We start from the raw sequence: 24,313 nt of genomic DNA on the forward strand, positions 1-24,313 counted from the left end.
GAGAAGAAATATAGAAAATTTGACAGGCATCTAGTCTTGAAGCCAAGAAAGTCTAGGTGTGAGTCTTGCCTCTTATACATACTGGTTATGTGTCTCCAAGAAAGTCACTTAACCTGTCATTGATCTAGGCAATTCTCTAACCCTAAGTTTTAAAGAAGATGCTGACCTTCACTGAGAGAGGGAGTTTCTTCATTCAGGAGTCTCCTAGAAGAATGAAATCATAGGTCCAATTCTTGTCTCTATTTTAGAGGCCTAGATCCCATGAAGCATAACCATTTACAAGAACCTCCCTTCCTACATCAAAAGATGTAATCAGTGAGTTTTCAATCAATGAGCTGGAGAATTGAGCTCATTATTTAAGCCAAACATAAGTAGAGAAATCTGGTATAATTTAATTCTCAAATCCTTTACAAATGAGATCTGGTATCCTTCATGATTTGTTTCTTCTGTTACCCAACTTCCATTGCTATGGAGAAATTGAAGCTTGGAACGTAACTTCCACCTCTCACACAAAATTCAAATATTAGTCATGGAACTAAGTGGGATCCATACCTGGGAGAGTTTGAAGATAGGGTTGAAGGTCTGAAGCAAGTGACTTCTTGACTATCTCACAGATCTAAGGAAAGGAAAATAGGTTACAGAGTCATAAGCAGCTGTGGAGAAGCATTTTGAGGACTTGCTTGGGGGACAGTGGATCAGACACATGTTGACTATGTGCCCTATAAGTTAGACAACCTCTCAGAATTCCACCATAAATTGAAGAGAAGGGGCCAGCCTGCATCAGTAGAGGGACTTTCCTCTTCTAGGTCTTCCATATAACAATGAAATCAAAGATCCAAGTCTGAGTCATAGAGTCAAAGAAGAAAGGACATTAGTCCATTGGACCTAGTCCAAATTCTTCACTTTATAAATATGGTAAATGAGACTCAGAGAGGAAAGGAATTTACCCAAGTTCATTCACATAGCATCTTATCTGCATAACCGGTACTGGAATTCGAGTTTTCTTACTTCTTTTTCAAAATTCTTTTACAACTCTGATCCACCCTTTTCAACCCTTTGATCTTCCTAGTGGTATTTTCTTTCTTCTTTTGAAAATAGTATTTTTTTTCTTTAGATAGTATTTTTCTTTTCAACATTCATTTTTTAAAATTTTGGTTATTTTCTTAAATGTTGAGGACACAATGATGGAGGATTAGTCCCCAGTCCTATTGGGTGGATTAAAGAATTTTGGCCTGATCCCACTCATAACCCTGCTCATCTCTGTCCTTTCCAGTAGTGGAGAGGAGAGCTTGTAGCAAATGTGGAGGAAGAGGGTTCAAAGGTCATCAGCACCATCAAGACACGGAATAGTACAGGGAAAAGAACAATGACTTGGGTGTTGGGAGACCTCGATTCAAATCTCAGTTGTGACATTTACTACCTGGGCAACTTTGGGCAACTCACAGACTTGAGCAAGGTAGACAAGACTGTGCCTGAGGTCCCTTCCTGTACTGGGACTGTGATCCTCTGACCTTGATATTTTGCCATCCTATCCTGGTCACAGTTTGGGTCATCTCAGTGTACATGGACAGTAAGACAAAGAATCCCTGCTCTTTCAATACAAGTGTGTTCCTAGAAACTACATCATAAAGGATACTGTCTTAAGATAAAATGTCAGTCAGTGGTACCAGTGATGATAAAATGAGATGTTATTTGCAAAATACAATCTTTTTCTCCTTGATGCAGTCTCCTGGCTTCCTTTAAGTCCCAGCCTTCGTAAGAAGTCTTTCCTGATATCCCTTCACATGAAACCTTCCCTCTGTAGGTTTTCTCCAATTTATCTTGCTTTTATCTTGTTTGTACGTAGTTGCTTGGATACTGTCTGCCCAGTTAGATAGTAAGCTCCTTGGGAGCAGGAACTGTTCTTGCTTTTCTTGCTATCCCCAACTCTTAAGTACATTATCTGGCAGGTCTTGTTCCTTGGTCATTTCAAGCATATCTGACTCTTCAAGACCCCTTTGGGGTTTTCTTGGCTGAGATACTGGAGTGGTTTGACAAATCCTTCTCCAGCTCATTTTAAAGATGAGGAAATTGAGGTAAACAGGGTTAAATGACTTCCCTGGGGACTCTCTGCTAAAAAGTGTCTGAGCCCAGATTTGAATTCAGGGAGAAGTCTTACTCATTCCAGGCCCAGTGCACTGTGGCATATGGTACTATCTAGTGCATATCTGACATGGTAAGCACACACAATGAAAGACTGTTGACTTTACATGATTTTACCCTATTAGGAAAAGCTCAGCAAATGCCAAAGGAAAGGATTCTACCTCCTTTCCATAGATGGGGTCTTGAATCTAGGCTTCAGAGTATCAAAGAGAGTAAAAACATATATCACTTCAAGCACTACAAGTTATGCTAGCATGATTGCTCCATTTTATAAATGAGGAAAGTGAGGTTCAGAGGGAATAATAGAAAAGTATATTTTACTTAGCCTCTTAAAGATTGCAAAAACTGTAATGGAGACAATATGAGAATCCTTCTGAAGCTTTGCCCATATTCATAAACAATGGCACAGATGGAACCTCAGCCCAGTTCTGTCCTTTGTTCTTTCCACCTCAGCTCAGTAGATAGAGTGCTGAGTCTAGAGTCAGGAAGATCCAAATTCAGATGCCACCTTGGCAAGTCACTTAAGCTCTGCCACAGTTTTCTCAACTATACACTGGGGAAAATAGCACCTACCTCCCAGCATTGTTGTGAGACACTTTGCAAACTTTAAGGTACTAAATATATATATAATTGCTAGGTGTTTCCATGAGGCAATGAGGGAGATCGGAAAAACCTAGCACTCATTTGTAATTATAGTGCCCTGAGGTACAATTTTGTAATTGCAACAATGGACTATGTAAGAAAGGGTTTGAAAGAGCCTTATTATGGTCCAGAGCTTATACTTCTTGTTACCTTATCTCCCAAGACCCTTCTGAATTTGGACTCAATTTGGCTTTGGAAAAGGTTCAGCAACCACCTGAGGTGATGAAAACAAAGAACATCTAGTCAAACACAGATCAAAAAGACCTACCTTGACTGGAGCTGTCTTGGGTACCAAACCATCCCCTAGCGTGACCAAGACCTCTCTGAAGGAGAAGGGCATCTAAAACAGTTTCCCCAAATGAGACAAGGATTTGGAGAGGTACACAACAGTTCAAATAGAACTCTTTAGTTATTCAGAACTTCCTGTAGAATATAGCAGTGACAGTTGAATTAGCTTGTAATACCTGAAGAGGAGGAGGAGAAGGAGGAGGAGTTCTACAGGCATAGGCAGGGTAATAAAAGAGCACTAAAAACTACAACTGCAGGCCAAAGACAGTCCCTTCTACCCTGGAAATCTAACTGACATTTTTCTGAGAAGTCCAAAGTGACTGTGTGATCCCAACCCTGGCCTAGACAGAAGCTACATTAGTTCCCAGAGGGGTCATTCTGATGCTATGGATCCACATAGGATTTAGAGTCAGAGAAGATCTTGGAGAGCATCTAATTCAATCTTCTTACTTTTCTTAAATGGAAATTGAAACCCACAGAGAATAATTAACAGAATAGGGGAAGATCCATATAGACTTTAATTGGCAGTGTCCAGAGGATTGCAACCCAGGCCCTCTAATTCCAAACCTAACATTTTTTTCCACTAGAAGGTTCTAAAAAATCATTCTTAATTTTTTCTTTTCTTTGAGGAGATGAAAAAAAAAATCTGTGAATTGATTTCCCACTGATTCAATTCCCACAAACCTTCAAGGAACACAATACTGGTCAGCCTATACAACCATACCCCTCTTCAACACCATCAATAAATGACCATTCAGCCTTTGTGTGGAGAGCCTCCCACATCACAAGGTAGTTCAATTTTAAACAGCATTCAGGAGGTTCCCCCACCCCAGACATTCAATCTCAATTTGATTCCTTGAAACTTCATCATCCTGGTTGCTCTCCTTTTGAGCCTAACATTATTCTTAAAATGGCATGCTCAGAATAGAGCACAGTACTCCAGATGTAATCTGAATAGGGCAGAATACAAATGGACTACCATCCCCAGCAGCTTTGCCTCTGTTAATGCAATAAATTCATTTTATTTTGAGTTAGTCTATCAAAACTTCCATACCTTTTCCAAAAAAATTACTATCCAGCTATGCTATTTCAGTCTTTTATATATGAGGTTGATTTTTTGGAAACCAAATTTAATACTTTAAATTTATATTCAATTTACCGTTTTAAAATTGGTTCAATATTTTATTCTATCGAGATCTTTTTGGATTCTAACAGCTATTATCTTAGCCAACAATATCAAAGAGGAGAATCAGAGTTGACCTTTATACCCCATTAGAGGAAGAATTATTAAGTGATTAGACCATGGCATTGACCCAAAGAATAATTTTAGAAAATCTTAAGAATTACCTACCCATCTCTTCCAGAAATGTCGATATCAACATCATCAATCTCGCTGCTACATTGTGTGTTGGTGACTGTGGGTCTCCCAGCACTATCACTGCTCAATCCCAGAGATACTGAAATGGAAATACCTTTAACTCTGCAGTCAAAGGAACCACTTAGTCTCCTAGTAGGAAAAAAAAGAACTAATGATTGGTACCAGGAATGGTTCTGCCTAGAGAGAGAGAGAGAATATACTTGTGCATATTATGTTTTGAGCCTTGCCCAAGAAAAGAAAATACCTTTTAATGGTAAAATTTTACTAAATTCTTCAGGGCATGGAAATAACTGTTGGATTTTCAAAAGTCATTCTAGTGAAATGCAAGGAAGACTTCTGACAGGACCTATCAAACTGGAAATTAAGTGCAAGCCCAGCAATGATCTTTTATAAGTTTGGAGGTATTCTTTGCCAGCTTTGTCACCCCAGAATGATTTTTAAGTATAGAGGGATTGATATCTTCATTAGTAGAGATATCATGCAGCCTTGAAATATTCCCAGGGGCAAAATTATAATAGACCCACTGGCACTTTAGCCAGGATATCATCAAAGATATCCTTCTTCATTACTGAAGACAAGCCAGGCAATATGGCGATGATTAATAAAGGATCTCCCTGAGAGAGAGCCATTGGTTACTCCCTAATCACCACCTCCAGCTTCACTAATCCTAAGGGTCCTTTCATCATTTTGTTTGTCTTCCATAATCACCTTTCCCCATTGCCATGGCAGTGTAATGCACCCTGAGAATATTGATGATGGTAGGGTGCTTTAAAGTTTCTGCTCTTTCCTATTCTTTTTCCCTCCAAGATAAATTTGACTGAGATGCCGCGAATTTTTAGTTTTGGATTAGTATAGAAAGCTTCTTTGTTACCCCATTCTTTATTTTTTGCTTTTTGAGGGTTTTTTTTGGCTTTTTGCAAGGCAATGTGTTTAAGTGACTTTGCCTAAGGTCGCACAGTTAAGTTAGTATTAAGTGTCTGAGGTCCGATTTGAACTCAGGTCCTCCTGACTCCAGGGCTAGTGCTCTATCCACTGCACCACCAAGCTGTGTTTCCCAATTTCTGTTTCAGAAAATATGGTTATTATAAAATCTAGCAATTCCACATACTTCCCTACCTTGGCAGTCTGCCATAATTGCTTTTCCTCTCTTCCTTGGTTTGAAAGTACTAGGTTGCAAGGGGTAAAAGGTTGGTAGGGGAATGAGAGGGGGGTTATGGGCAGGAGGAAGAAAAGGAGAGAACTGGTCTTGTAGGCATAGAAAAAGTGAGTTGATGACTGAGATAAACTCCATTGATGAGTATTTTGAGGGCCTAAGATGCCAATCCTGAAGCAAAGGCCTAGAGAAATAAATGGTAAACTGAAGGTAAGCTACAAGGCCAGGAGGAAAATAAGATGGAAGAGAAGGGGACATAATGAAGATCAATTTTATGGTTTTGCTGTGGGTAGGCCCTAACTGCAATCTGACAATTTGTAGCCATAGCACCCCATCAGGAATAATGGATCTTATTCAGGAAAGCATTAACCCTAGGAAATGGAGTTGGGCCTGAGCATTTTTAGGGTTGGGAGCATGCTAAGTGCTCATGTGATATTTTTTTGGTTCTTTTTCCATCCTGAGAAGAGAAAATTATTATAGTATAATAAAGTTGAGAGTTCAGAATTCTGGTCCAAGCTCTGTAGTTTGTTGAATGATCTTGGAGATTTTTTTTGCATCTATTTTCTTAGCTATTAAATAAGGGAACTATAAAATGTGCTCAAAGTTCACTTCCAATTCTGACATTCTGTTCCTAGATCCCTTCCAACTCTGATGTTCTCTGTTCTATTTTCTAAAGTTGTTACCAGCTCTGACATATTAGAATTCTGTGGCTATGAATCCTTACCTCAGAGAAGAAAGAAAGGATGACTAGAATAGAAAAACCACTGTGAAATTAGAAGCTTGCAACAACATCCAACTTACACAAAATACTTGCGTGCTCCCCAGTTCCCATCTACATGGATAAAGGCATCGGAGATAGATGCCTTTAAGCCTTCACCAGGCTCCAGGTCCAATATGGAGTTCTTTATCTCAACACTTAGTATCCTAAGCCTAGAAAAGAAAATTACATGTGGTAAAGTTGAGGAAACCAAGTACCTGAACATGGGGTCTGAGCAGGAATATCAAGATCCTGATCTGGAGATTCATTCTGATGGTCTTTTTTCCTTACAGGGCTTTCCTTAAGGGTTATAGAGCCACAGCTAAGTTAGCTTAAATTTTTTAATAGTTTTAAAGTTTATGAAATGAATTCTATCTTAAACGGTATTATCATTATCATTACCATTTGACTCATGAGGAAAATTAGGTTAGGTGATGGGAAATGACTTTCCCATTGTGCAATGAAGGTCAGAGCCAAGAATGAACCCGGGTCAACTAAATCCAAGGTCCATCCTGACCAATTTTCCCTTCATTTGCCTCCATTGTTATCTCTTTGAAATCAGGTATGAATGAACATCTCTTAATGTAAGAAATAAGAAAATAACTCATAATAGTAATGAGGACAGTTCACATTTCTATAGCATTCTAATACTACAATACTTAAAATTGTAATCCCCTTGAGTAAAAGTAAAAGGGGAATCATCTCATTTCATTAACTCTGGTTCTAGACCTGTAATTAATAGGAGGTATCTGAGCTGAATACTTTTTATAAAACCCTTCCATCCACTATTTTTTAGATTCTTCTTATTCTTCAGTAACTGCTTTATAAATCTCTATTTTGCTACCAGTAGAACTCTTGAAATGAGGGCAGATGATTATTCTCATTCACCATATCTAAGGATGACTCTGCAGTTCAGACCCCAACCTCCCTGAGTTGGGAATTAGTTACTCTGGAAAGATAAGCACTCAGACAGTAACTCTAGAGAACTCACTGCTCTATCGCAGCAGAATCTTTAGAACGCTCTTCCCATAGCTTCCTATGACTGTCCAATACTAGTCCCACAGGTCTGTATTCTCAACTCCAGGTTCCAGGCTTACCACCTCACCTCTTGAAATTATACTCTCCACGTCCTAAGTGCTTAATCTTAAAATTCCCTTTGAAATCAGGCAGATTGATTGTCAGCAGTTCCTTTTCCAAGGTGACCACTAGTTCAGAAATAGCTGCAGAAAGAAAGAAAAAGTAAAATGTTATAGGAGGATGGGTAGAGGAGAGTTGTGAAGAAATCGAAGTGCCAAAGAGAAGATTTTATATTTAATTCTAGAGGTAAAAGAAAGTTATTGTAGAATTATGTGTATCTGTAAGGATATGTTTACAAACAAAAGTAAAAGTGTGTGTGTGTGTGTTTTGTGTGTGTGTGTGTATGTGTGTGTGTAAATGACATCTTTGAACCTAACTGAGCTTTAGGGAAATCACTTTAGTGGTTATGATTTGGAATCCAGGCAAACTTGAGGGAGGGAGACAAATTGGGAGGCTACTAGAAGAATCTTCACAAAAGGTGCTGAGGATCTTAATGTATGTGGTGGCTTCCAGAGTAGAGGGAAGAGGACATATCTGCTTGGATAGACAGGATGCAGAAGAATGAGGAGGTTATAGATACAGGTGACTAGAAGGATGATGATCTTGAACAGTAACAGGAGGGGTTGGGAGAAAGACATAAAGACGAGCTGGAGATATATAGATAGATAGATATAGAGAGAGAGAGAGAGAGAGAGAGAGAGAGAGAGAGAGAGAGATAGAGAGAGAGATAAAAGTGTATATGTACATATATTATACATATAATATTCATACAGAGAGAAACTAGGTAGGAATATATATACATATATTTATGAGAGTGTGTATGCACATAGGCATTATGTATACATAGTAAATATACATATATTACATTTTTTAGATAGATAGATGGATGGATGGATGGACAGATGGATAGATAGATCCTCTTTCCCCTCCCCGCCAAGAATTACTTTGTACTTGCTTTGTATTTAATTATGTATGCATATGTAGATTTCTTCCAGTAGAATGAAAGCTCCTTGGAGGCAGGGACTGTTTCTCTTCTATCTTTATATCCTCAGCATCTAGCACAATACTTTACACATAGTAAACACTAAATGAACATTTACTGATTGAATCAGAATAAAGATTCTGTTCATATTTGCCCTAGAGTTGAGAACTGGGTTGGAGGAAATGAAAAAGGAATTTTGAATCAAACATCTACTGACAAGCAGTTCTTGTTTTCAAGGTGCTTAAGTTCTTATTGGGAAGATATCTAGTAATGAAAATAGCATAGACCTAACATGAGGAAACCTGGATTCTAGTTTAGGTATTGCCATTTATTAATTATGTACACTTGACTTCTCTATGCCTCAGTTTTTCCAGCTTTACAATGGTATTAGATAATGATACTTAGACTATTTCCCCTTACATTTGGAAAATTGTACAGGACTATGGAAATGTAAGCCCTTTTCATTGCTGTCATAACAAGAATAATAACTCATTTTATAAAATGCTTTAAGATGATTCTGAGCAAGGAACCCAATGACTTTATCCATCCTGAAAATAAGGATGTGCCATCTACCATCAGTAAAGAGAAAAAATAGGAGAGAAATAAAAGGTTCAGAACAACCCATAATAGTGGTATGGCAAAGGGGGCATCTGTGTTCAGCTCCCTGGCTGATTGCTAAGCAAATTTCACCCTGTCTTCCTTCACCATTGGATTGTTGTCCTACAAGGCTAATGTGTCTTCCCTGCTTAACCCACACACATTTTTGTTTCCTAGAGTTGTGATCCAAAGTATCCTGTACCTTTGACATTCTAAATTCATGTTCACTCAGAGCTCAGGGTAGAAGACAGAATCTGGATGCTAATCCTACCTCTGACACTAACTCAAGTATGGGACTTTGAACAAATCTCTTCTCTTCTCTGAGCAAAGTTTCCTCTTCTGTAAAATGAGCAATTAGACTACAATGAATTCTAGAGACTGTTCAAGCTCTGATAGTCTGTGATCTAAAGGTGGGAAAGACAAAATGACAGCAATTGGGAGAAACTATGTTATTGCTGGAGATATTGCTCAAGGACTGCCTTCTCCTCATCTTCATCCATCCCTCTGTCCTTCTCTTTCTCTGTTTCTGGTTGACCATCTTTCTCATCAAACTCTTTTCTTTTTCTCTCCCTTCACCTGTACACATCCTTTATTTCAACAAAATTCTCTGGGAGGGTTAATCCTAGATTTTCCAATGATCTCTAATGTTCCTTCAGCCTCTAACAGTCTGTGTTCTGAGGTGGGAAAGACAAATTACTAGCTAGTAATTGGGAGTAATAGGTCATTGCCTATGGGCAATGTTGGATGTTGTCCAACTACTAGGTAAATAGAGCAGTGGATAGGGCACTGGCCCTGAAGACAGGAGTACCTGAGTTCAAATCCAGCTTCAGATACTTAACGTGAACTAGTTGTTTGGGCAAGTTACTTAACTCTGATTACTTCACAACCAGGATCATTTCCAGTTGTCCTGATTCATATCTGAATCAGACAGTAACCACTATGTTGGAAGAGGAAGGAAAAAGCCAAGATCTGTTATGGAAAGGAAAGGAAATTATGAAACTACACAAGCAGAGAAGAATGTGGAAGGCAAAATGAACAAAGTAAAAAAAAGGTGCTGAAGAAGCACAGGCTGCTGGGTGAGTCCAATAAAGTCTATCCTCTATGGCAACTGGATTCCTGGCTTCTCCTTCTATCCCTCTTTCCAGGGCCTCCATCAAAGGAAGTAGTTCTCTGGGGTGAGTGGCAGAGCTGGGATTCAAATCCAGCCCCTCTGATTCCACAGTCAAGACTCAGTCTGAGTAGCCCCTGCTGCCTTCTTAAGGTACTTCCTTAGGTGCACTGGGTTAAGTAGGGAAAGGAAAGAAACAAGCACTTATTTAGAGCTCCATGCTTTACAGATATTAAACCATTGGACATTCATAACAACCCTGGAAGTTAGCTGCTATTATTAACTCCACATAGCTAGAAATGCTTGAGGCCCAATTTGAACCCTTCCTGTCTACAGTCCTTTGTTCTACCCATTGCACCACCTACTTGGGAAGGCTCAAAGGAGAACTGACTAACTGCAATATCACACATATAATCAATGAGTCTGGAAGGAGCTTCTCCTGATAATTTGTTCAGTGAAGTAGCCCCAGAAATTTTCAATATATTTGTACAAGATTGCAGAGGCAGGCATTATAACCCCCATTTTATAGATGAAGAAACTGAGGTTCTCAGAAGGCAAGTGATCTATTTTAATCTTATGATGAATCAAACTAGCAAAGCTGGGGCTAGAACCCAGGTTCTCCTGATGACTACCCTCCCACATCCTTTAACAGGACTAACTGTAGAAATTAGATGTGGAAAACCCTGGAAGATGATCCAGTTCCTTACCATAGTTCAGGCCCTTCTGGGTGATCCTGACCATGATTCCTGGATTGCTAGCATCAGTCCTTGAACACAAAAGCTCCAAGAACAGTAATGAAGACACCAACACCCAGACCTGGGTCTTCCTCATCATTTCAAGGTGCTTCCTTATGAAAAAAGAAGCTAATAGACTGCTTCTGTTGCTCTCAGTGTAAGGTGAAGCAAAAGAGGAGTGATATTTATAGCAGGGTAAAGGAGGAATCCAAGAGAAGGAGGGACCTTCCCAAATGGCTCTGGAAATTCCAAAGTTCTGAAAGGGAAAGGGTGAGAAGAGGAGGGAGAATAAGGGGGGAAGTAAAGGGAAAGTGTGTGCTTTTGCTTTGGGAGTTTACTTAGCACCTTGCTAGTTTGGTCCAGGGAACAGAGGCTATGTTTGCTTTGGCAAAAAATAATTCCCATAATCCTTCTGTCTCTAGGTAATTTCCCGTTAGCAGCTGTCACTGGGGAGATAAATTGGAGAAGAAAGGAATGAAATTCAAAACTTTCCTGCAAGCATCAGAGACTCAGAACTGCAACCCAGACCCCCTGCTTTGGGAATCGGAGTCTCTGAATCTCTAAGAGGGATGGGATCTCTTCTGATCCCTCAACAGAATAACTAGTAAATTTGTCTTGCTGCCTTTGCCTGAAGACCTTCAGCCATGGGGAACTCATTTCTAGAAATCTATGATAGCCCATTGTATTTGAATAGTTTTAATATTCAAGGATTTTATTTGACTCTATTAAGTCTAAACCTGTTTCCTCCCTCTTTTCCATCTCCTATAAAATAGAAATAATAACACTTAACTTCCAAGGAAGTTATGAAGATCCATTGAGATAATATGTACAGTTAAAAAGTATATAAAATACTATTATCAGCATGTATATGTATAAACATTATCTCTGTTTCCTTACAACAAACCTGGGAGTTAGGTAACTGAGGTAGATAGGTTAAATAACTTGCCCTCTTCACACAACAATGAAGGCTCAAAGTCTGCTTTGAAACCCTCCTCCCTCCCTGCCACCTCCACTCACATGTCCATTGGTCCCCATTCTGAATTGTGCCCAAGCTTAACAGCTCTTAACACTCAGGTCCTTCAAAATCTTGGAACACAACTGGGAACCCCAGTCCCTTCAACTGTTTCTCCTTTGGCATGGACTCTTAGTCCTTCAGACCTTTTTTGTTCTGAACAGAAATTCTGAGGATCTTCCCCTCCCACGTTGTTGAGATTTTGTTTTGTTGTTGTTGTTTTCCATTAGGTAAAAGTGGTCATTTTTTGCCCCATTTCTTACCTAGCCTCAATCACTGAATGGGCATTGTCTCAAACTGAAACCTGTTAAAAAGCTTCAAAAGCTTTATTAGCTTAAAAAGGCCTAAGTCTCCCACTGCAAAGCAAGCCAAGACCCAGAAGGAGAAAGTGAGTTCTCCCTCACTTAAGCCCAATTCATTTGCATGTCATGACAACACCTCCTTGATGTCTTGGTGCTCTTCTAGAAGGAAGGACAAACAACAGCAATGTCCTCCTCTAGATAGCAATAATAGCAACAATAATTTTAATAATAAATTAATAATAAAAACTAATATCTACATAGCTATTAAATTGCAAAATGCGTTCTGTGGGTCATCTCCTTTGATGCTTACAACTCTGCAAGTAAGATACTGTTCTTATACTCATCTTACAGTTAAGGAACCAGAGGCTGGGAGAGATTCAGAGACTTGTCCAAGGTCATCCCGATAGCAAATGTCTGAGACATTTGAACTCAAGTCTTTTGGGCTCAAAGTATAGCACTCTGTGAACTCTGCTGCCTAATAGCTTCAATAATAATAGCAGTTGCTAGCCTCATTGCTCTAGAGATTCCTGACTTTTTGTTTATCCATATGGATTTTGTAATGGAAAAGAGGGAAGGAGGAAACATATTTAGACTTAATAGAGTCAAATAAAATCTTGAAAATTAAAACTATTCAAAGTAGACTGAATAAGTAAATTAATTTAGACAGTATTGTCATTTTCATTATATTGGTATATCAACTAATGTTTCACCAGTTACATAGTTCTTCACTGTTGTAGTACTTTATAGCTAGATTTATATAATTCTTGATCAATTTTCAAAGATACAGTCTCAAATACTTTATAGCTTCATGTTATTTTGAATGAAATTTCTCTTTCTAGATTTTTCTACTTGGTTTTGTTGGGTTTTTTTATAAGAATGTTGATATTTATATGGATTTATTTTATATACTAACAACTTTGTTGAAGCTATTATTTCAATTAATTTTAGTTACCTTTTAAGAGTTCTCCAAATATATCATGTCACCAATAATGACAATAACATTTATATAGTACTTTAAGATTGGGAAGGGGGACAGCTAGGTGGCACAGTAGATAGCACACCAACCCTGGAGTCAAAAGAACATGAGTTCAAATCCAGCCTCAGACACTTAATAATTACCTAGCTGTGTGACCTTGGGCAAGTCACTTAACCCCATTTCCTTGCAAAAAAAAATTGGTCAAGTACTGAAATTGGCCAAGTACTGACTATCTCATCTTATTGAATAATATCAAATTTTTCATTTTATAGGTGAAGAACTGAGGTAGAGAGAAGTTAAGTGACTTGTCCAGGGACATAAATCTGCTATTCATTTAAAGCAGAATTTTAGGTATTCATATAGTTCCAAATCCACTCAACTACATTATTGTCCAACCCACATCCTTTGACCTTGTCCACAAGAATAAGACAAATATTTCTTGTAAATGCTTTACTAAAATCCAGATAAATCCTATCCAGCCTGCACCAAAAAAAAGGTCTTCTATTGCATTGTAACAAGTGGTCATCTAGCACTTACTCAAAAACCTTTAGTGAAGGAGAACATCTGTTAACTTCCAATGACCTTAATTCTACTTCTGGACAGATCTCCTTATTCTGAAGTTTTTCCTTTAACCTGTAACCTCCTCCTCCCTACTACCCGCCCCCCCCAATTTTCACTTAAAGGTTGGTTTCTAGAAAGGTAACTACTTGAGATTCAGGGAATTCTATAGGTCCATACTCTAGTTTATGAGCTTCTATCAACTATCTTTTACTAGTCAGTCAGTGAACACAACCTAAATCAAAGGAATTTACTGAACCAGCACCATAAGAATAATTAGGAAATGAACATTCCCTATCGCTCCAATAAACCAGAGCATACTGTCCCCCAAATACCCTCAGAATAAGTGGAAAGAAAAGACAAACATTTAAATATCATCTTAGTGGAGTACATACATACATACATAGGGAACATATGTACCCCTCAGGGTAATTCACATCTATCACCGTAAGACCCTAAGGTCTTTCTTCTTTGGAGGCAATCCTCATGTGGCTTCCTCTAGGAATGCATCTCCACTGGGAAGGTCCTTTGCTCAACTCTCAGGGCTGACTCTCTTAATTCACTCAAGAAGAGAAGTCACAGCCCTCAGATGTGACTCCTGCCTTGAATTTGGGGTTGCTCCCTGCTGGGTGAAGTGTCTCCTATTGGCATTGAGTCCTTTGTCCTTAGTCCTTTGTAGTCTTCTTATGCCTTGATTACTGCTACATAATCTACTCACACTGGAGAGCAACTCTCATTATTCCTCTAAGAATACATTCCAATTCCCAGTTCAAAGCATTTTCATTGGTTGTCTGCTATCTCCTCTTCCTAGATTCTGGGGATTCCTTCAAGTGTCCCTTAAACTCCCACCTTCATCAAGAAGTATTTCTCTGTCCTCTTTAATGTTAATGCTTTCCCTCCGAGGTTACCCCAATATATCATGTGTATGTATCCTATTTGTTTGTAAATATCTCCTCCATTAGACTCTGATACCCTTAAGAGTAGAGAATTTTTTTAGCATTTTTTTGTATTCCTAAAGGCACATAGTAGGAACCTAATAAATGTTAGTTGACTGACAAAAATGATAAAAATATCATTTTGTTATTATGATTGAATATTTTTGTTAACTAAAAATGTTATTATCCCTATTTTAAAGATGAAGAAACTGAAGTTCAAAAGATATTGTCAGCTGTCTAATGAGTGACAGAGCCAGATTCAGATCTGTTTTTGTTGTACCAGGCTGCTTCTTCAAAAAGATAACAATCTTAATTAGCTTTATAAAACTCTTAAGTTTTGCAAAATACTTTATCTGTAATCTTTTTGTGTTCTCAAAACAACTCTGTGAAATAGGTTTTATTAACCCCATTTTACAGATAAGGAAACAGAATCTGAGAGATATTAAGTCTTTTGTAAACATTTTTTTTTGTCCTTCATTCTTGAAGAAGGTCATGACATTAGGGGAGGTGATGTAATGACAAACACAGGGATTGGATTTGAGTGAGGGGGTGCCCACCAACCTCACTTTCTCCTCCAGAGTCATCTGGGTCCAGAGGCTAGATACAAATCTGTATGAGTGGATTTGACCCTGGATGAGAGGAAATGGGGTTAAGTGATTTACCCAAGCTCACACAGCAAATAAATGGCAAGTGTCTGAGGCTGGATTCAAATCCCTTCCTCCTGACTCCAAGTCCAGTGCTCTATCCACTGTATCAACCTAGCAGCCCACTTTGTAAACCTATACAGGAAGGGAGGTCTTTGCAAGTTTACTGGCTCCTCATCTAACTTTCCATCAGAGGAGATGAATTTTTCAGATCAGTTCAATACCCCCTGTTTAAACGCTGATAATCACACAAGTTGGGCCTGGCCAGAGGCAGAGGAATAGTCTTTGGTCTCTGAACTGGTTTGAAGCCAAGGAATCTGCACAGGAACAAAACCTATGGCCTTGCCTTGTTTTTCACAGACTGACTAAGGAACTGGTCAAACAGCTATTGAGAAATATCTCAGATAATGCCTGGATGTCTTAGAGTTTCACTTGGTCCCAGATGGTACTTAGGGAGTCAGTCAACCTTTTCCAACTTTTGTCTTGAAATCAGTCTCTTCTTTTCATTAATATGTATAATTGCTCCTATTTTCAGGCTCACAGGATGAATCCAAGACTATACTCATAGAGTCTATTGTGTCCATGTTGGGAAAGGACATAGAATTTTAGAGCTGGAAGGGCCATTGAATTAAGAATTACAGAGCATTAAAAAGTCATCAGAGATCCTTTAATCTTGTCCATTCCCCTCATTTTGAAGATGAGGAAAGGAAGCCTCACCTTTTAGAAGTGACTTTCCTTGATTCAGCAAGTCAACAACAAAGATAGACTAGGATCCCCCAACTCCAAACCCAGTGTTCTGTTACACCAAACTGCTAATTGCTCCCTTCTCTTTTGCCTCATCTCTCCTTCATCTAAAGCTTTCTATTCCTTCCCTATCACTGTCAATTCAAAGTACTTCATAAAATGGCCAGGACAGAGGTTCAGCAGAAATACAAAGCCTTCCAGGTCACAAAACCTCTTCAGAAACAAGCTCTGTCATCATATCTCTTGGCTAGGTCTGAATTCGGGTACAGAAAGCATGCTATTCCCATCTAGCCAGAAAAATGCTAAGATGCTTGGACCCAGAGGGAAGAGAGCAGTGAAGAGGAACAGTTTTTTCCTCCCCAATCTCCCATCTCCAATGCCTAGGTCCAGAGACCTGGGCAAGTGTCTCAGCAAATAAAGCTATGGTATGTCTCTCCCAGGCTTGCCTTTCTTCATATGTACAGCATGAGCACTACATTCTCTGGAAGCTAAATTAGCCTCTTCTCTGGTAAGATGATAGTCATCCTCCCTGAGACAGTCCTCTGAGATGGATGGCAGTACCCTCCTCAACATATTTTGCCCTAGATGAATTTTTAGTTACAACTTTGTTTAAACACAGAATGTTAAAACTGAAATGGACATTAGAAAATAAAATATCAGTTGTGGTAGAACACTTAGAAAATAGAACACAAAATATCAGAACTGGAAGAGAAGTAGTATATTAAGGATATTCTTAGGACAGAAAAGTAGAATGTTAGGCCTGGAGTTTTGTGGACAAGGCCAAAAGAACCTATTGAAATCATGAGCAGTGGTTATCTCTGATAAAGTAATAACTTTCTGGAAAGCAATTTGGAATAAAAGGAAGAGGGACTAAATTGTCATTTTACCTGGAAGAATACAACTGTGTGATCTATGCCCCAAAAAGATCAACTACAAAAAAGAAAGTCACTCTCTACTCCATAAGACATATTGGTCCTTTTTGAGGAAGCAAAAAACTAGAAACAAAGTAGGTGCCCACTGACTGAGAAATAGTTAAATAAACTGTTGCTATGTTAATATAATAGACTGTTACTATGCCATGAGAAATTGTAAAAATGATAACTATAGAGGAATATAGGAAAAATACATGAATCAAGAAAAGCAAAGTAAATGGAGCCAAGAAGATATGTACAAAATAACAGAAACAACATATATAGAAATAATAACCACCACAAAATTATAGAAGCTGAATGCTATGACATTATAATGATCCATCTTGGATCCAAAGAAAATATATTAGAAAGCAACTCCCTTAGCTTCTTTGTAAATTGGTATGGAACATGCAAATAATATCAAACTCTTTCAATATACTAATTAGTTTTGCTGAACTCTTTTTTTTCTTTTTTCATTTTTTCTTCCTTCATTATAAAAATGGATCTCTGAGAGCAGGAAAGACACTGGGAAATATACACAATAAAAAACAAAAGAGATCAACTATTTAAATATTAATATTAAGTGTTAATATCAAATGAATATAAACAAAAATAAAAATAGCCTGCTATGATTTGCCCTACTCAGACCACATTAAAAGTACTATGTCCTTTCTAGTACTTTTTGTGAAGGACATTCATAGACTGGAGGACATCCAAAGAAACACACCCAGATGATGCAAGACCTTGAGACCATGCCATATAAAAATGGATTGAAAACTGGAAAAGAAGAGTCAGAAGAGGATATATTTTTTTCTTCTCTTGCAAACTCCTATCTCAGTTAGATTCCTTGAAAAGGGACCATCTGTAATCAAACATAGACTTTCTCTGTTCTATCTCCTTTTTTGTTTGTTTTTTTTAGTTTTTTTAAATAATATTTTATTTTTTGTTATTTATTTTTATCTTAAATAACATTTTATTTTTCCTGTTACATGTAAAGATAATTTTTAACATTGAAGTGAACAGTTTTTAAAAAAATTTTAGTTCCAAATTTTCTCTCTCTTCCTTAACTCCCCCCTCTCTGAGACAGTAAGCAATTTGATATAGATTATACTTGTTCAGTCATGCAAAATATATTGCCATATTTCTTACAATCTATTTTTGTTTGTTTTTTCCAGGGCAATGGAGTTAAGTGACTTGCCCGTGGTCACACAACTAAGTAGGTATTAAGTGTCTGAGACTGGATTTGAGCCCTGACTCCAGGGCTGATACTGTATTCTCTATGCCACCTAGTTGTCTCCTTCTTATTATCTTCCTAATTTGCAACATCACTCAGTTCAAACTTTTCTCTTTGAAATTAGACCTAGACCAACATCTCCCATCCTTTACCAAGATAAGGTAAAAATGTGTACATGATTTAGACATAAAAGGTGATACCATAAGTCAGTTAGAAGAATAACTATAGAGAAAGGAGGAGTTTAATGACCAAACAAGAAATAGAGAACATTAATGCAAAATGGATATTCTTGATAACATTAAATTAAAAAGGATTTGATTCAAATAAAACCAATGCAAACAAAATTGGAAGAACAGAGAAAGCTGGGAAATAATTTTTACAGCTAGCTTTTCTGATAAAAGACTCATTTCTGTTTTTTTTTTTGCAAGGCAATGGGGTTAAATGACTTGACCAAGGTCACGCAGCTAAGTAATTATTAAGTGTCTGAGACAGGATTTGAACTCAGTTCCTCCTGATTCCAGATCCAGTGCTATCCACTGCACCACCCAGCTACTCCTGAAAAGACTTATTTCTAAAGAAATGAGTCAAATTTATAAGACAACAAGTCTTATCACCCAATTGATAAATGGTCAAAGGATATGAGCAAGCAGTTTTCAGATGAAGAAATTATAGGTATCTATAGTCATATGAAAAATGCTCTAAATCATTATTGATTAGAAAAATGCAAATTAAAACAACTGTGAGGTACCACCTCACACCTATCATATTGGTCAATATGACAAAAGGAAAAGATAAATGTTGAAGGGGGATGTAGGAGAACTAGAACATTAATGCTCTATTGGTGGAGTTGTGAACTGATTAAACCGCTCTGGAGAGTAATTTAGAATTGTGCCTAAAGGGCAATAAAATTGTATATACCCTTTGATCCAACAATACCACTTCTTGGTCTATATCCCAAAGAGATCATAAAAAAGGGAAAATACTGACATGTAAAATACTTATCACAGTTCTTTTTGTAGTTGCAAAGAACTGGAAATTGATGAAATGCTCATCAATTGGGAAATAGCTGAACAATTTGTGGTATATGAATGTGTTGGAAAACTATTGTCCTGTAAGAAATTGTGAGCTGGTGGATTTCAGAAAAACCTGGAAATACTGATTCTGAGTGCAATGAACAGAATCAGAATAGCAGAGCACATATTAACAGCAACTTGTATGATGATCAATTATGATAGTCTTAGCTTTTCTCAGCAGTATAATGATCAAAGACAATTCTAAAAGATTTGTGATGGATATACAGAGCAAGGCATACTATTTTTCACTTATTAAATTTTTTCTTATGTTTTTTCCCTTTTGTTCTGATTCTTCTTTCAGAACAGCATCACTAATGTGGAAATATGTTTAACATGATTTGCACATGTATAAGATATCATATTACTCACTGTCAAGGGGATGAAGGTGGGGAGGGAATGTGGAAGTCAAAAATCTTAGAAAAAAATGAATGTTGAAAACTATCTGAAATTGGAAAAAAATAACTTTCTCTTCAAAATTAACAATGATCTCTTCATTGCCCAGTGTAATGATCTCTTGTCATACATCTTGACCTTCTTTGGTACATAGTGCTTACAACCCTCCTCTCCTCATGTATACTTCATCACACAGGTTCTTCTACCTGTCTGATCACTCTTGGTTCTCCTTCCCTAATCCATCAACTATGTCTTTTCCTCTTATTGTGGATATACCACCCCCCCTTTGCCCCAAGGCTTTGACCCGAATCCTCTTCTCTCTCTACATTTGTCTCACTGTCTGTTGGTCTCTGTATTACTATCTCTTGCTTTGTCTCTGTCTCTTTTTCTCCCTCAAATATCTGATCTCATGTCTTCTGGACTCCACATGATAAGAGATATCTTCCAAAAATGCAAAATCCAAAAGAGTTTGGTTAATTGAAGAAGTGAAGAAGGATTTGTGTAGGATATCTTCCTGGTTTCATGCAAAATAAGGTTGAAAGTTTATAAGAACCCTGAATACTCCCCACCAGAAGCAGACTGGGGGAATGGTAAAAGGACAGGAATTGGAACCAGTAAGCTTAAATTTCTATCCTGCTTTTGACACTGGATAGTTATGAGACTGTGGACAAGTCCCTTTACCTGAATGACTTCATTTTTGTGAAGCAAAACAGATTAGATTGGAGTCAGGAAGGCCTCATAATAGTAACATTGAGCAATTCACTTATTTTTCTCAGTCTCAATTTCTTCATTTGTTAAATCAGAGGACTGGACTAGATGACATCTAAAATTCCTTCCAGTTCTGTCTATGATTCTATGGGGATAATAATATTGACACTACCTACGCCACAGGATGGTTTTGAGGAAAGTATTTTGTAATCCTTGTGGCTAAAGAAATATGAGATTATAATTATTTTTACACAGCACAGTGTAAAATTGATTGTGCTTTCAAATCATGACTCAGCAACCCATTTGACTCTCAGAGTAACAAACCTGATTCAGTGATTCCATCACAGGCTATAAAATAGATGAGGGAGGATCAAAGAATTTGATTCTTGAAAGGACCTAAGATATCTAATCCAACTCAGTTCATGCAATGAGGAATTTGAGAGCTATAGAGAAATGACTTACCTAAGGTCTCTCTGCTAGTAAGTGTCAAAGAGGTAAGTTTAAGCAGAATTCTCATTTGATTTCAGTCTTCAGACTTCAAAACCAGTGTTTGTTTGATTGTTTCTTCCACTAAGCACCATGCTGCCTCCTAAAGAAGTAGAGTATAAGAAAGAAAGAAAAAGGATTGTGGATCTATCTACTATTAACTAGCTATATGACCCTAAGCAAGTTATTTTCCCCCTTGTGCTTCGCTGTCCTTCTCTGCAAAATATTAAGTAGAGGCATGGTCCAAACTACTTAATCTATAAGTTTCATTACTTCTTTAAAAATCAGTTAGTCTGGGGAGTTATGTGGATAGAGCACCGCACTGGAGTTAGTAGTAGTAAGTATGACCTACTAACTTATTAGCTGGGTGAAGCTACCCAAGTTACTTCACCCTGATTATCTCAAAAAACAAAAAATCAATTAATCTATTACTCTTTTGTAAATTATAGTAATTCTCCTAAGAACATAAGTATTGTGTTTATCAAAACCAATGGTCGACTTCCGGCCAAAATGGTGGAGAGAAGACAGGCACAGTTCTAAAGTCTCCTGATCTCTTCCCCATCTATCACATGAAACAAGCCTCTTAAAAGAAATCAGATCCAGAAAACCCAGAAAGAAAAGCCAGAAGAGCAGCTACCTCAGGATTTGTCTCCCGCAGCAGCCTTAGACGAATCTGGGCGGATGAGTCTAGGCTCCAAGGGAGGATCTGCCTCGGATCAGCCAGATTAACAGCTGAATTGGAACTGGGAGTCTGAGGGCCCGAGAGCAGACCTGCTGGATCAGCGGTGGGCCTGGACAAAAGGGGCTTGGGTCTGCGGGGAAGCAGAGGCACTGGTGTTGGTGCTGTCCCTCTGGAGCTCAGGGACCAGGCTGGGGGAAGTATTCTGGTGCAGGAGAACGGCACACACGATCCCTAGGCTTCTCTGGTCTGAGAAACTCTGAGGGCACATCTCCATTGCACAGAGGCTTCTCCTCAAACAAAGGCAAATTACTTCGGCCTCAGGCCCAGGTGTGTGAGCAAAAGAATCAGGCCAGCTGAGGAATGACCTCAGGCCAGGGTAAAGCCCACCATTGTTTGAAGGCAAAAGAATTCAGTAGTTCCAACTCCTGCCTTCGGGCAAAGGGAGAAGGCCTCCCAACCAAGGCCACAGACACTCCAGAGAGGACAACCAGCACCTCCTACTGGCCAGCCAGAGAAACTGCACTCAGTAAAGCCTTCAGAGATCTCAAGCCCAGGTGAACCAGCCCCCCCCCCCAACTCAAGGTCTTAGCATAATGAAGAAGGGTCAGCGGAAAGGTGGATCCATAGAAAAATTCCTGGAAAGGAAAGACCCCAACTCAGAGAGACCTGGAACCTCTGAGGAGAATACAATCTGGTCTCCAGCACAGAAAGACTTCCTTGAAGAAATAAGGAAGGAGCTTAAAAATTGAGGGGAGACAATTAATACCTTAGAAAGTACAATTGGACAAACACAAAAGGCGAATAAATCTCTCAGATCATCAATTGGACAATTACAAAATGAGAATAATTCTCTCAGATCCTCAAACTAGCAAATGCAAGAAGAAATTAATTCTCTCAAAACCTCAACTGGTCAAATGGAAAGCTCTTTCAAAAGTAGAATTGACCAATTGGAAAAGGAGTTGCAAAAGATTAATGAAGAAAACTCCTCCCCCCCTACAAAAGAATGGAGTCTACAGAAACTAATGACTCCATGAGACAGCAAGAGTCAGATAAACAAAATCAAAAATAGAAAAAATAGAAGCAAATGTAAAATACCTCATAAACAAAACCACCAACCTCAAGAATAGATCGAGGAGGGGCAACCTGAAAATTATAGGACTTCCTGAAAACATTGAAGAGAAAAAAAGCCTGGAATTCATATTACAGGATCTAGTGATGGAAAACTGCCCTGATATCATGGAATTGGAGGGCAAAGTAGTTATTGAAAGAGTACATCGATCCCCACCAGAAAAAGATCCTAAAATGAAAACACCAAGGAATGTTCTGGCCGAACTCCAGAACTATCAGATAAAAGAAGAAATCCTGCAAGCAGCCAGAAAGAAACAATTTAAATATCAAGGAGCCACAGTAAGGATCATACAGGACCTGGCTGCATCTACTTTAAGGGATCGAAGGGCCTGGAATGAGATATTTCGAAGAGCATGGGAGCTAGGAATGCAGCCAAGAATCTACTTTCCTGCAAAGCTGAGCCTTCTCTTCCAGGGAAAAAGATGGACATTTAATGAAATGGAAGAATTCCAAAAATTTCTGATGAAAAGACCAGAGCTAAACAGGAAATCTGGACATCAAACAGGAGGTTCAAGAGACACATGAAAAGGTAAAAAAAAAAAAGTGGGGGGATGGCAGTAAAAGAAAAAAATACACCTAGCCAGAAATGATGGACATTCATGACCTATCCATGAGACTACTATCCAATGGGATGTAATTGGCTTTAACCCCACTTGGGAGAAAGACTCTAATAACTCTCAGGAATTTTGACTCTATTTGACAGAATGTACAGAACTAGAATGTACAGACACTCAGAATTTTCTATGACTTAGACAGAAGGATCTAAAAAAAAAAACACTACCGCCCTAAAAAGCAGGACAGGAAAGAGATGGGAGGAGGGAGGCGATTGAATGGGGTAAATCTCATTACACTAAGAGGTACAAAAAACCTATGGTAATAGTGGGGAAGAAGGGAGCAGAGGAGAAATACCTGAATCTTCTTCTCATAAGACTTGGCTTAAAGTCAACCTACACATACTCAGTTAACTTATAAAACATCTAACCTTTCAAGTATTAAAAGGGGAACAGGGGAGGGGGAATGGAGAAAGGGAAGGGGAGTGGGGGAAATAAGGGGAAATAACAAAAGGAAGGGAAGGGAAAAGGGAAAAAGGGAAAGGGGAAAGAAAGGGGAGGGTGTGATATAGGAGGGCAAAAACACTGAAGGGGGTGGTTTTCAGAAACAAAAGACTGGGGAATATGGATAAAAGGGGGGAGGGGGAAAAATACAAACAGAGGGAAGATAGCACAGAGGGCAATAAAGAATTAGTAATCACAACCTTAAATGTGAATGGGATGAATTCTCCCTTAAAACATAAATAGCAGAGTGGATTAAAAACCAGAATCCTACCATATGCTGCTTACAAGAAACTCATTTGAAGCAGAGAGATACATATAGAGTAAAGGTAAAAGGTTGGAGCAAAATATATTTTGCTTCAGCTGAAGTAAAAAAAGCAGGAGTAGCAATCCTTATCTCAGACAAAGCAGCAGCAAAAATAGATAGCCTTAAAAGAGATAAGGAAGGAAACTTTATCCTCCTAAAAGGTACCATAGACAATAAAGTCATTTCAATATTGAATATATATGCACCCAGTGGGACAGCACCCAAAGTCTTAGAGGAGAAGCTGAAAGAATTACAGGAAGACATAGACAGCAAAACTCTACTTCTGGGAGACCTCAACTTCCCGCTATCA

General features: G+C 38.4%; 1 protein-coding gene across 1 annotated transcript in view; it reads right to left on the minus strand.

Annotated features, from left to right (window-relative positions):
* The window catches only part of LOC141505765 (lipopolysaccharide-binding protein-like), a 30,445-nt gene extending 19,307 nt beyond the window's left edge, over window positions 1-11,138 (minus strand). Inside the window, exons 1-6 of the mRNA XM_074211905.1 lie at window positions 10,832-11,138; window positions 7,466-7,580; window positions 6,405-6,533; window positions 4,424-4,579; window positions 2,935-2,998; window positions 553-616 (exon numbers count right to left, since the gene is read on the minus strand). Of these exons, the coding sequence (XP_074068006.1) occupies window positions 553-616; window positions 2,935-2,998; window positions 4,424-4,579; window positions 6,405-6,533; window positions 7,466-7,580; window positions 10,832-10,958 (655 nt within the window). The 5' untranslated portion in view covers window positions 10,959-11,138. The remainder of the gene's footprint in view (window positions 1-552; window positions 617-2,934; window positions 2,999-4,423; window positions 4,580-6,404; window positions 6,534-7,465; window positions 7,581-10,831) is intronic.
* Between the last annotated feature and the right edge of the window lie 13,175 nt (window positions 11,139-24,313).

Source organism: Macrotis lagotis, chromosome 1 (assembly GCF_037893015.1).
Source record: "Macrotis lagotis isolate mMagLag1 chromosome 1, bilby.v1.9.chrom.fasta, whole genome shotgun sequence".
Taxonomy (NCBI): Eukaryota; Metazoa; Chordata; class Mammalia; order Peramelemorphia; family Peramelidae; genus Macrotis; species Macrotis lagotis.